Below are 13,756 nucleotides of genomic sequence, written 5' to 3' on the forward strand. Positions count from 1 at the left end.
CTTATATTTGCCTTTTGGTTTGAAATTGCCACCTCGTTTCTGGTCGGGGCCAGCAAGCTCTCACCTGTAAAGCAGAGATCTGTAGGATTAGTATCCTTGAAAAGGGAGAGCTAATATAATCAGATGGCCAAGGTGGAAGAGGAGGAGAGCAGCTCCCTGGCCTCCCTTTTGCAGTGGTGTGCTTTCTGAAGGAGAAAGTAAGTCAAGAAAGGCTGGCTTGAAGAACCAGAGCATGAATATCCTGAGACCTATTGCCTCTTTTCGCAGTCTAGTAGATGAAGGACGTTTGGAGTTACTCCTGTAAATTACCCCTCCTACACATGCCTCCCTATAGTGCTTGCAGGTCCATCTCTTCCGTTTCATGTTTCTAGGGATCCTGAGTTAAGTCAGGATGGGGAGCTCAGACATCAGCTCTTCTGGAGCTAATTGCAATACTCTGGGCTGCAATAAGTTTCCCAGAAAGGACCCTGTTCCCATGCGCCTGCCAACTGTGCTTCTCCAGAGACACTATCTAGAGGCACCAGCAGCAGACAGAGCCTTGATGCAATAAATCTTGGGAGTACTCCTGAGACACCGGGAGAGCACTTGATGTTGCTGCTACCCTGATTGCTTCGGATAGCTCATTGTCACCTAATTGTACTGTAGGAAGGTCTGCCCCTTCCCTCCTGTCTGCTTATTTATGCCCTCAGGCTATGTAAAGCCTGCATGTGCCTGAAACAACAGCCAACCACAAAGTCTCCAGTGCCACTCTTTTGGTATGCACTAGCTCAGATTCCTTGTTGCAAGAAAAACCTCTGTCTGTTGATAAATGGCAGCAAATTTTACAAAGAGAGAGAGACTGCCCTCCTCCTTCAGCAGGACTCTGTCTATCTCCTTGTCTGGCTTGAAACTGCTTGATGTAGTTGGGAGGCCTCTGCCAAATGAGAAGGAAAAAAGAAGATATACACTTCCGGAGCTGGATGAAGAAAAAGAAAGGACAAAAAAAACCCTTTAAAGCATAACTATTAACCAGCGAATGATTTGCTAGGAAATAATAAAATACAGTAAATGTCTCTATTATGAATGGCCTGGTTAAGCTATTAAAATACCTTCAAGGAGAAGTTAAAGAAGAATTTTCCTGAGAGCCCTTTTACTTTGTTTGTGCTTTAATAGATCGACTATTAATTAATATGATTATAAACTCCCAATGTCAGGAGCTTGTCTGCCCATTCAGTGGCACAGTGGTGGCTCTGTGCAAAATCCCTGGAACAACTGCTTCCACAGACAAAAGAAACCCTACATTCCTGTCATTTCTGTAAGATGGAAATCTGTGTGAGAGCCTTTGACCACACTTCTTGTGTGGATGTGTGGCTGCCAGCCTGCAGACCTGGCTGGGGACAGAGTGTTAACTCTGGCCTTGCAGAAAACACAGTATTCATCTACTTCTTAGCCTAAATTAAAACTTCCTGTCTTAGCCAAAACAACATTCCCTTGGTCAGCCTCTGCTGTCACACTTACTCACTGCATTATGACAGTGGCCATAGACTGCTCTGAAGATCTGAGGCATTTGGGGCAGAAAAACATGGGGCAATAAACACTGGTGCATTGAAGAGCATGAAACCTAAATGGACTGATTTAGAGAAATACTGAGACATGAGGATATGCAGTGACTTGCTTGTGGTCTGAGGATATCTCAGCTGGGACATGGTGGGAACACTCCTGTGATTGGAGGTCTATGGATGGACAGATATAGGCTCTTTAAAAAGACAGGCAGGGAAGAAAAGCAGGGGGTGAACCATCTGTATGAAGGAGCAGCATAAATGTATGGGAACTGCAGATGGGCTGTTTGGGAGCTTGTGGGTCAAGATCAGAGGACAAGTCAGTAAGGATAACACTGGTGGGTTTGATACAGATCACCTGATTAGGGTGACAAAGTCAATCAAATCTTTGAACAATCAGGAGTCTCCAGATCACAGATCACAGTGCTATTGGGAGAACTTAACCTTCCTGACTTCAGCTGGAAGACAGTGGGATGCAACAAGTTCACAAGGTTTCTGGAGTGTGTTGAGGAGAACTTCTTAACTTTGGCCATACACATAACATGGTGCATGGCCAAAGGGTGGGTGATGGTCTCCTTGGTCTGCTACTGACACGGAAGAATTGGACAGGGGTGTGATAATCAACAGCAGCCTTGGCTGCAGCGACTACAAGCAGCTCGCAGTCCTGATGAGAGTGAAGAAAAGCAGTGGAGCACAAACCTGATGCTTCAGGAGAGCAGACTTTAGCATCAAAGTTAGAACATTACAGTTTGAATGGGTAGACAACTAAAGACTGTTGGATGACTAAGCTAACAAACAGTGGTTAATGGGTTGAACCCTTGGTTGTCAGCAGCAGGTACAGTACTAAGAGAGCCTGTCCTGGTTCCTGTACTCTTTGACATTTGCATCAGTGACCTGAAGGAGGTCTCATCACATTTCTAGGTCACACCAATTTGGAAAGCCCAGTTGAGATGCTCAAGGGCAAAGCTGCCATCCAGAGGGACCAAGACAGGGTGGAGGAATGGGCCAACAGGAGCATACAATATTCAACAAGACAAATGCGAAGTCCCCACTCCTAGATGTCTCATCTCTGCCCTTGGAAGTTTTTGAAAGCTAACAGGACAAACCCCTAAACAAATGGGTTTGAATTCAGAGCTAAACCTGCTTTGAGCAGGAGGCTGGACTAGAGATGTCTTCGCGTCCCTTCCAACATGAGTGTTTCTGTGATTGTATGATGTGATCAGATAATCCTATGTTGTTAAACTTGATTGTTTTAAGAAGTTACTACCCCTGTGCTGACTACTGGCATCCATCAGCCGGAACCCCTACAGCTGGAATGCAGCTGGCGCACGTTCATGTTCCTAGACCATTGCAAAACTAATCCCTTTTACCTCATATTGCAACAGACTACAAATGCATACACAGCTAATTACTGTGTGTCAGTTGAAAGGGCAGTCACTTCTGGCTGAGGGCATGCTCATGGCTTAAAGCTTGCTAGGTTCATTCTTACCATCATCTGCTCTCAGCTCACCTACAAGATCACCCTCACTGATGCTGCTTTAGTGCAAGCCAATTTATTCTAATTGTATTATCTTTATTGTTATACTGTACACAAATTCTGTTTAGGGGCCAGTATCCCAACAAACCCACTGAGCTTGGTCCAAAGCACTGATTGCCTAAAGGCAACAGGTAGAAAAGCATAGGGAACCAGCCAGGCAGTGGTCTGCAATCTCAGACAGAGACCCCTGTGCTCCAGCTCCTTAAATGCCATCTTGTATTTCTTAGATAGAAGAAACACACTGCATCCGGCTGGTGTTTGATGTTTGCCTGTGAGCATATACATATAGACACCTACAGTCCTTTTCTGTGAAGTGAGAGTATTTTGTAAATGTAATGGAATACTGTTTTGGTTGGTTAGAAAACAGAGACAAAGAAATACAGATCTAAGCCTTGATTAGTTTTAAAGTGACTACGTATAACTAAACATGGCCAAACTTGCTGGTTTTATTTATTTGTTTCTGTTTGGAATATTAGATCCAGTGGCCAGCTACATAGGTGCATATATATATCTGTTGCACAAATAAATCAAACTAAAGCAGCCCAGTTCTTGCAGACTGACATTAGGATAAGTATATCTTAAGAAAGTTCTTATTCAGACTTGGCTTCAGGCAATAAAACGTCATAGATGTATAACTCTAGTGAGTGAAATTTCTAGGGAGCAAATTAGGCTAAAAACGTCTTCTAGAGACAGCTAGAAAGAAATCAGACACCACCCAAAAATAAGGCAAGCTATGCAGTAAATGTTTCATTTATTGGATTTCTTCCATTACTATTAGGGTTAAAAGACATGTTGTCAATAAAAATGGCATATTTATGGAGGGCTCTGTATTTCAGAAGCCTATTTATTGTCATTCACTCCTATAGTGCTTAATATCACCTCATGATAAAGTGTGAATAATCCCTGCATGAATGCGTATTTCTACCCATTAACCATTTTATTATTAGACAGAATTATCTCTAACAAAAGCAAGAGGTACAGCTGTGGTTGAGGTGCTAAAAGGGAGGTACGTTCCTACTGAGCCATAACCATGGTTTGGGAAGCAGAGCGTACATTGAGAGACATCAGGCTGTGTTGTGAGGTTGAAAACAAACAAAGCTCAAGGTTTTGGGTACCTGACTTTCCAATGTTCCTCCACCAAGAGCGGACAGAAAGCCCACACCTATCACTCAAATAACACACTGTGCCCTATTCAGTGCCTGTGAAATCTAAAGCCACAAAGAAACCTAGCAGTAGCACCACGATCCGGTTGTTTGTTGATATTTTCCCATTTGATAGCTTTCTTGAATTTTCACATGTGGCTGTTTGTGTTGATGCAAATGACTGCAGAAGGGAGCCATGGTTTCTGTGTTTTCGTGCTGTCATTTAGTCTGCCCTAGAAAAAACTAACTCTGGAGGAGCCAGTACTGGTAAGGCAGTGGGCAGATGTGTTTGCGTGGTGTTACTGGAACCTTTTCAATGTTGAAGTCTTGTTTTTTGACATTCAGAGCAGATTTAATGATCCAAGATTATTTGTAAACATGCAGACTCCTTTGAGCTGTAAACTCAAATCCCAGCCTGGTCAGCCAAAGTCCTTTTATCTTTCCAAAATAAATAGCTTGAATTTTACACATCGCAACCTACACTGGGACCTTTTTGAGAAGACCATGAAAAGGGATGACTAACCCCAGATATGTAAACATCAGCCAGGAGATCCAGCTGGCAGTTAGCAGACCATATTTCTCCAATATAGACCTGGGCCTCTGGTGAGGCATAAAAGATTCCAGTACATTTTTCATAAAACAATGAATTTTCTTGGCTGCCTCTGATCAACCTCGTCCCTCTCCAGTTCATTGCAATGTGAACTGGCAGGCGAACCTCACATGCTTTTCTGCCACTCCTGTTCAAGAGACTACAGGATTCTGGGCACCAAAATGTGTCAAGGCGTAGAATGGTGACACTGTTGTCAGTAACCAAACCTCACTGGTGTACTGTAGCAAGTGGTGAGTTACAAAAGCTTGGAGAGAGGCACTTCCACTTCTTCATTTATGCTAGAGGTCAGTTTGGACAAGAAATCCAACACCTCTTGAAGACTGAACTTGGAGCACCTGGCTTTGTCCTCCTTGCTAGCTGTTATTTAAAATCAGGTATCCAAACAATAAATCACATTTTATGCAGTAGATTAGCTTGACTATTTTAATAATTTTGTTTCTTTCACTGTTATATGCTATACCTTAATCTTGGGTACCACCTGAGAACCTGCTACTCAAACAGGTGCTATTGACCCCTGGAGAGCTTGCACTTCCCTGAGCATGAAACAAGAAACTGTTTCACAAAGGAAAATGATACCAGTAAGATGCATAAGCTATCCTAAGTGACTTGTACTACCTTAATTAAACCGTGTAATTTTGTACTTGGACTTCAAACCTAAGCTAGCAATAAGCTGCAGTTTGAAAACAAAACCATAGACTGCAGTAGAAAGAACTTGATGTTACGGTGAAAGCTAGAAAGTGGTTTCCCAGCCCTTCACATGGCTCTTCTGAATCTACTGTGAGGTCAGAATTCCAGCTGTGGGCAGCGCCTTGCACAGCTGGGGCACAGACCCTCCAGCTTCCAGCCTGAAGCCACCAAAGCCAACTTCTGCACATAGGAGCTCCATGAACAACATGTCTTATGAGAGCAGCGCTGAGCTCCCGTCTATCGGCATTTACTCATCCGAGTAACATGACTTGTGTGAGTCATCCAGGTGTGTCATCGCCCTTGTGAGCAGCCTCTCAGTAATGTTACTCGCATATGTAAGGTTCTACAGAATCAGGTCCTTCTTCTGCAACCAGCTCTGGGCAAGGACTGGGCCTGTCTAGAACACCAGCTTTTGATGATGCTTAATAAGTGGTTAGCAACTCCATTGGGACCAAAGCAAAAGTGTACTTGTTTAAAAAGAAACACACAGCAGATTGTGAAAAGATCTTTGAAAAACAAAACTGTGCAAGTGTTTTTTGGTCATTTGGATCAAAATAGAACACATGGCCCTGCAAAGTAAATAGGAGTCTGTCACATTTGTATTTCTAGTCTCATATTGTTCTGGGATATAAAGGCATTTTAAAAATGAAAGGGCAAACAAAAATGCAGAATATTTGTTAAGGTGTCACTCTGCAAGGCACTAGTTAGCAAAGACAGTAAGTACATAATCAAGGGCAAATAGGGAGTGTGCATGCCCACAGACTGATATTTAGCAAAATGTCTAAAAGTAAAGAGCAAGTTAGTCTAAAGACCAGTGGAAAAAACAACTGTTCAATGCATTTGTACATGGAGTTAACAGTGAAGTATTTCATTAGTCATGTTTTTACTTGGTGTCTTGAAATAATCCCTTTTCTGTCTCCATATTCCCACTTAGACATTGTTCACAGACTTATTTATTTATGAAGTCTGAAGGTTAGTCCCTACCTGCTGAGACTAATTAGCCCTGTTCTTTGTGTCCTATGCAATCCTGTCTGATTAAATGTACACATTTGTTTTACTTCTTTTCATGCTTCCTTTCACTCTACTTCTGCTTTACTGATTAATATTAAAGTTGTAAGTTGCAGTGATTTTTTTTATTTCTATTTTGTCTGCATCTTTCCCTTTAGTATGCAAATTTCTATGTGAACTTTTTAATGCCTGAGAATTCGTGTTAGCCTTGTCGATCTCTGTATTATTATTATTTTCATTATTCTTTTTATAGAAGACAGTTTAGCCGAAGCCCCCAAACTCTCTAAATATTGCATGACAAATTGGCTTTGTTTTGGAAACCCTATGTGCTGAATGGCCCTTAGCATGAGCAGCAGGTTAGATTTCTGAAGGAATGTTTGGATTATTTAGTACAGCCTGTCCCTTGCTTTCAAACACCATTTCCATTAGGCAATTTACTAATTTCCATTGAAATTACTGCCTCTTCCCTCCCCTGTCTTCTCTCTCTGCACAACACCCCCCCCCCCCCCCACCATGTCCCCTCCTTTTGTTCCTCGCCCATGTTAAAGTTTCCAATTGACTTGTCCATTGTTACAATTTGTCACTGCTGGAAGATCAATTTGTTTTCCCCTTCCCCTCTCACCACATTATATTCGGGGAACAGATGCCATTTCTTGCATCCGCATTATTCTGCTCCCCATTTTGTTGCTGTGCCGGCAGAGCTCTGCCGAGTGACTTTACACAACAGTGACTTTGCAGACGCGCTCCTCAGACCCCGCAGGGCAGCAATCCCTATTGGGGGGGGGGGGGGGGGGGGGTCCGGCCGCGCTACCCCGCGGGTAACCCCCCCGCCGCGGGACCGGTCCGCTTTCACTTTGATTTGCCCCCAGCGTGATGTTTACGCCACCACAACTTTTCACTTGTGAAGTCTGGGAGTCCTTGATTCTCCGTCCTGCCATGCTAATTAACTTCTTAGCAGTCACATTCCTTTTCCTCCTCCCTTTTTCTTCCTCTTTTTTTTTTTCCCCTTTACATCAAGGACCAAATAATATTATGCCTTACTATAAAATAATTTGGAAACATCTGATCTTCAGCGAGTGATCTCGCACATTTTCATCCTGCGCGTTAGAACCATAATAAACGCGAGGAGCAAGTGCTGCTTAAGGGGAAAAATAATAATAATAAAAGGCTTTTACTGTATTCTCGTGTTTATTATGGTTGGACTTTCTTACCTCCAACGAGTGGCGAGAATAAAAAAACGTTAACGGTTTAAAAACATAAACCAACCAACACCCCCAGCGCCCTGCCGTCACACGTACACAAATAATAAGGGCACACATCCTCCAGGAGCAATCCGGACTGCGGGGAGATGCTGTGTTTATTAACGCTCAGGATGGAAAAGTTGGTGCTTTCCGAGGGGCGAAGGCAGGGGCGCCAGTTTGGGTGCTGCTCCCCTCCTCGCTCCCCCCACCCCGGGTCCTGCAGCTCTGGGCTACAGCGCAGAGTTTTTATTCCATGTCAGTGTTTTCCTGCCCCCTCCCCTCCCGCTCCCATGCCAAAAAGGATCATTGTTAGTTTCCTACTTCCCCCACCCTCCTCCTCCTCCTTCCCCCCCCGCGCCCCAGACCTGTTTATTTATGCAGACGTCACCGGGGAGACCCCGCCCCCTCCTGCATCTCATTAAGTGCCTGGTGTGTTTCTCGCTCCCTGTCAATAATCCCGGATCCCAGACTTCTCCGTTCCTCCGGATTTCGATCCCCCTTTTTCTATCTGTCAATCAGCGCCGCCTTTGAACTGAAAAGCTCTCAGTCCAACTTCAACTCACTCAAACCCGAGCGGCACAGGCTTCCCAATATCCGCGGCGGCTGCCCCCCCATTACAGCTGACTTCTTGGGTTGGTTTGTTGCATTATTATTTTTTTCCTTCCCCCCCCTCCCCTTTGCCCCCTCCCCCCCCCCCCCGTCTCTCTCTCTATTTTTTTATTATTATTATTACTAATTTTTCCGCGAGTGCGTGCGCGGGTGCGCGCAGTGCACGCCGAGCAGCTCCCTGCAAGAAAGAAAGAGAAAATCCCGAAGAAGGAAAGGAAGAAGCCTAAAGTCACTGGTGCAAAGAAGCAAAGAAGAGACATTTCCCTCCCCTCCTCCTCCCTCTTTTCCCCTCCCCAGGAGGAAAGAGAAGGGGAAGAAAAAAAAGGAGAAACTTTCACCTTGGACTCTTCTTTTTTTGGTGCAAACTTTCCCCCCCCCCCCTTCTTTTTTCCTCCCCCCCCTCCCCATTCCCCTCCTTTTTTTTTTTCTTCTTTTTTTTTTCCCCTTCCCCTTTTTGCAAAATTGCTGCTGGTGGGTGAGGCAGGAGGAAAATGCCGCAGCTGAACGGCGGTGGAGGGGACGACCTGGGCGCCAACGACGAACTGATCTCTTTCAAAGACGAAGGGGAGCAGGAGGAGAAGATCTCCGAGAACTCCTCGGCGGAGAGGGATTTAGCTGATGTCAAGTCGTCTCTCGTCAATGAATCAGAAACGAATCAAAACAGCTCCTCAGACTCGGAGGTACGGGGGAAGCCCCCCGCGGGGCCGGTTCGGGGCGGCGGGCGGGCGGGGGTCGCGCTGCCTCGCCGGGGCCGCGGCCAGGGGCGCCGGGTCCCGCTCTCGCCGGCGCCCAACTTTCCTCCGCGGCACCAACTTGTAACGATGCCTTCTGTTTTGTTCTGTTTGTTTCTCCTTCTCCCCGCACCTTTCCCATCTTCTTCGCCTTTTATTCCTCCTCCTCCCTTCCCCTTCTTTTCCTCACCCCCCCCCCTTTAAAAACCCCCAACCAACCCACCCTCCTCCCCGCCTGCCCCATGCCGACCCCCGGCTCGCTCCCAGGCCGAGCGGCGGCCCCCGCCTCGGTCCGAAACTTTCAGAGATAAATCCCGGGAAAGTTTAGAGGAAGGTGAGTACGGCGGGCCCGGCCGCCGCAGCCCCGCACCGCCCGCAGCCCCTCGCCGGGCGCCCGGCTCCTCTTTTGGGGACACTTGCTAAACAAAGTTTTCCTTCCCCCCCCCCATTCCTCCCCATCCTTTTTCCCTTCTTTCCCCCCTGTTGCCCCCTTCCCTTCCCCGCTCCCGCTCGTGTCTCCCCGCCATGTTAGCTGCGAAGAGGCAAGATGGAGGGTTGTTTAAGGGCCCACCATACCCGGGTTATCCCTTTATAATGATCCCCGACCTCAGCAGCCCGTATCTGCCCAATGGATCGCTCTCTCCGACGGCGAGAACGGTAAGTGCCTTTTTTTCCTCCCCTCCTTTCCCACATTCCCCCCCCCCGCTCCCGCTGCGCTCCCCGTTGCCCCTCTCGCCGCCCCCCTTTCCTTCCCCCCCCTTCACCCCCCGCGCCGCAAACCAAACTTTCCAAACTTCGCTTTTTGGGGTTTGTTTACACTTCGCCATATTTTTTACGTTCTTTTTATCCCTTTTTTTCCCCCTCCCTCCTTTTTTTTTTTCCTTTTCCTTTTGTTTACTTTCAGTTTTGTGGGCAGATTTTTTTGGAGCCCTCCAACCTCCCCTGCGGGGGGGTTGGGAGAAAAAGAAAACCCAAACAAAATCCAACCACCACCTAATCCAGCCTCGAAACAGAACTGGAAATCATAACAAAAACACACAACAACCCAAGGAGTTACTTTTTTTGGGGGGGTGGGGTGTATATTGTTTTCTTCTCCTTCCCTTTTCCCCCCATCTCGCTGGGGATGGGGTGGAGGGGGTTGTATTTTCTCCCGGCCCAGCTTGGGATCCGCTCCCTCCAAACTCTTCGTTTTCCATGGAGATCGCTCGCCTCCTGCCCTCCTCCGTGGCGGCTGGGCCGGCTCCCCCTCCCCTTTCCTCCCCCTTAACCCTCTCCTGCCCTCGCCCGCCCCGGCCTGCGGCGAAGGCGATTTCCTTGTGCCCCTCCCGGCCGTGGGCGCCGCGAGTTATGTCCGGCCTCAGCGCTGCCGGCCCTGCGGCGGCTCCGCACCCTTCGTCCCTCCGCGCCCGCCGGGAGCAAGGCACCGTGCCCGGTACCGGCCGGGGCCCCTCCTCACCTGGGCTGTGCCGCGGGCAGCGGCCCCGGCGCGGCTCTGCCTTCGGGAGCGCTGTGCGGAGCAGGGGGGAGGAAGAGCCGGAGGGGTCAGGGCAGAGCGAAGGGCTGAGTCCGGAAACAGAAATCGCCTCGGTTAGCGCTAACAACAGCGGCAGCAACAACCGAAAATAATCAAACAACTCGAGCAAAATTCCTCCTGGAAGTGTGCTGGCAGGGAAACAATTTGCTGAGAGCGGCCGGGCTTTTGTTGTTGTGGGTTTTGTTGGGTTTATTTTTCGCTGTTTTGATTCTGTTTTTTCCCCGTTCTTTAACCCGCGGCTCGGCGGGGTGTGCTCGTCCGCACGCCTGTGCCTGGGGGTAGAGCAAGTTTTAACCCAGATCCCAGGGAAACTTTGGGGTCTGCTGGTTGGGTTTGTAGTCCCGGCTGGTTTTCCGCTTGTAGCGTCACCCTCGGTGCGCTCTGCTCTGACGTTCGGTTTCTCCAATGTCACCTTTTCGTTCCCTTTTAAAAGAGTTTTTAATGCTTTTTAGCTAAAACCACCGGGACTACAAAACACTCCCTACCGATGGGTTTAGCATTGCTGTTTTGGTTCTAAACCTGAAGCGTCCTCGCCTTCACCATGTGTGTGTTTATACACTTTTTATTTCCCCCCTCCTTGTGGTAACACGAGATAGCGATTTACAATAGTAGATGCAGTGTTTGGTAGATGTTAAAGCTGTACTAATGACCGAGGGCTCGGACAACTCGGGTGTATCTGATCTACAAGTGTTTAAAAGCATTAAAATATTAAACATCGGGTCGGTCTTGCTTTCACTTAGTAGAACATCAGTATAAGCACGGGTTAGTAAGCGCAGAGTGGCAGGGAGGTAGTGAGGGAGGTTTTCTGGCTTGGCGTGTATTTAAGGCTGTGGTAGAGATTTTTGTTGCTTCTAAGGCTCTTCTTGCAAGGAGGCGATTTCTGGGACCCTGGCATGGGGGTGACTGCGGTTTGCAATTGTAATGATTGGGAGGGGAATTCAGGGGCTTGAATGCATTATATTTTTCCTTTTGAATACGCTCACCCACATGTATATGGATGATGGTGATAAATTCCAAATTCTATAAGCACCAGGATCCAGATGGCAAAACAATCTTTGTTACAAATCACTTTCTTGCAAATTGTGAAGCTTTGTATTCTTTTTTTTTTTGTTTTTTTTTAATCCCCTTCCCCTCCTTTTTACCTTAAATGCATTCCACTGTTCCAAGGGTAGGCTAATAGGAAGCATACCTCTGCTGCCTTTTTCTTTAAGCATTTTTCTTTCTATAGGTACTTCTTTAGTTTTTCCTCATTACCTTTATTATAGATCCTTTCTCCCCTCCCATGTGAGGGTAGGATGCCATAGCAGTTAGCTTTCCTGGCAGTCTCCTTCTTCCCTGTGCTCCCTCCCCAGTTAAAAAAGGCCTCCATAGGAATGCTGGGTTTGTGTGAATTCAAGGTGCTGTGCAGCAGATTCCAGGTTGGGTTATTGTTGGTATGGCAGGTGGCCTTCTTGTGTTATCTGATGGGTTCTGAAAGGATATTTTCACACTCAATAGGCGATTTTAATTTTCTTATTTCCACATCCAGGCTCCAACAGCCTTCTCCTATCTTCTTAACCTTATTCTTTCACATTCTGTATGCTTGTTTGTTTGCCTGCCACTTAATTATAGCTGGGAAAAATTAAAGTTGTTTATTTAGGCCTGAGAGCAGAATATTACAAAGCTTCAGCGGGATAGCTGTTGGCTGTCACACACTGTTCTGAGGTGGATTCTGGTTCTCTGCTGTACCAGCTTTGAATTCCAGGCGAACTAGATCTTTCTCTTGTTTTTCTGTTTTCTCTCTCTCTCTTATTTTAACACAGGTTGAAAAGGTATAAATGATTCTACATAATTATGGATTTGATTTTTATTTATGTAGTTTATCCTGAAGCCATGTTTGGGTTTAAGAGCATGCAAGGTAAAGAGGTGATGCAGATATGTAGCAAAATTGCTTTTCCTGTCCTTTTGCTGGTGTAGAATATTAAAGGTCTGTGGGTGTGGTTGGCTTTTACATTTTTGGGTTTATTTTCACCCTGGATTTTTTCTCTTTTATTAGGGGATGTAATAGGGTTATTGTGCTTTGTAAATGTACCTGTAATTGTCTGTTCAAGAGCAAACTCGTGGGCAGCAATTTCAGGAATGTGGAGAATTATGAAGTATCATAAATTCCTCTTATGATGAATAATATATTATTTCAAGAATAATGCTTTAAATGCTGCAAACTTTTTACGAAGCTTGATAGGAACAATTTTATTTTTAAAAGTCAAAGATTTTTCTTTTGCATGTTTATCTTGCTTTTGATGGAATACTGTGGATTGCTTTTGAGAATAGATGTGTATTAAATAGAAGTCTAGTCAAGTAGTCACGAAGTAATGCATCTGAGAGTGCCAGTGCCATACCTATGTATGCAGAGGGGTTGGGGTAGCTGCCTGTTGGTGAGAATAAAAAGGAGAATGTTTTCCATTAGAGCTGGAAAATGAAGAAGTGGTGTGTTTAATTTTTATCCTAAATTTAGAGCTTGGTTAATGCTTTCGGTGAGCAAATAGATGCATTGTAATCTGAGAAAACCCTGCTGTCAGGTATTCTTACTTTTGCTGGTGCTGTTTTATCTTCCTTTCCCTTAAATTGTGGCTTGCTGAGTGAGACTGTAGGAGTAAGCTTGTGTCTGGTCCTGAAGTTCGGGAGCTGGAAATAGCTGTGGTGGAGAGCAGCCCAATCGCCCAGATTTTTATGTTCAGGAGGATACCTTTTTTCTGTAATTGACTTGAAAAATGGATGTTTTCCCTCTATCTGCTGAATCAAACAACATAATCCTTCCCAATACAAAAGCTGTAAACCCTGGGGTGTGAAGGGTTAATGGTGGTCCTTTTTTTTTCCCTCTCTCCAATTGTTTTGACAACACTTTTCAAAGTGTGACATTCCAAGCCCTTGCAATACAATGTAATATTACTGTAATTACACAGGTCATTACATTTTAAATAGAGAACAATAAAATGCTTATCGCACTGAAAAAGAACAGGTGTTCTTGCCCTTCTTTGGTATTTATGCTAATTGTTTTTCATCTCCTTCAGAAATATTTATGGCTGGCGTGTTAAGGTCTCAGTCCCGATGTGACAATATTAATTCTTTACTAATCTTTA

The 13,756-nt window shown here is 45.7% G+C and overlaps 1 protein-coding gene across 16 annotated transcripts in view; it reads left to right on the plus strand.

The window, feature by feature from the left end:
- Window positions 1-8,828: 8,828 nt before the first annotated feature.
- Window positions 8,829-13,756, plus strand: part of TCF7L2 (transcription factor 7 like 2) — a 177,159-nt gene continuing 172,231 nt past the window's right edge. For all 16 annotated transcript variants that reach the window (XM_034061702.1, XM_034061707.1, XM_034061706.1 and 13 more), the window contains exons 1-3: window positions 8,829-9,052; window positions 9,371-9,437; window positions 9,636-9,760. In XM_034061702.1, the coding sequence (XP_033917593.1) occupies window positions 8,864-9,052; window positions 9,371-9,437; window positions 9,636-9,760 (381 nt within the window). In that variant the 5' untranslated portion in view covers window positions 8,829-8,863. The remainder of the gene's footprint in view (window positions 9,053-9,370; window positions 9,438-9,635; window positions 9,761-13,756) is intronic.

The sequence above is a fragment of the Melopsittacus undulatus genome, chromosome 4 (genome assembly GCF_012275295.1).
Source record: "Melopsittacus undulatus isolate bMelUnd1 chromosome 4, bMelUnd1.mat.Z, whole genome shotgun sequence".
NCBI classification, from domain to species: domain Eukaryota; kingdom Metazoa; phylum Chordata; class Aves; order Psittaciformes; family Psittaculidae; genus Melopsittacus; species Melopsittacus undulatus.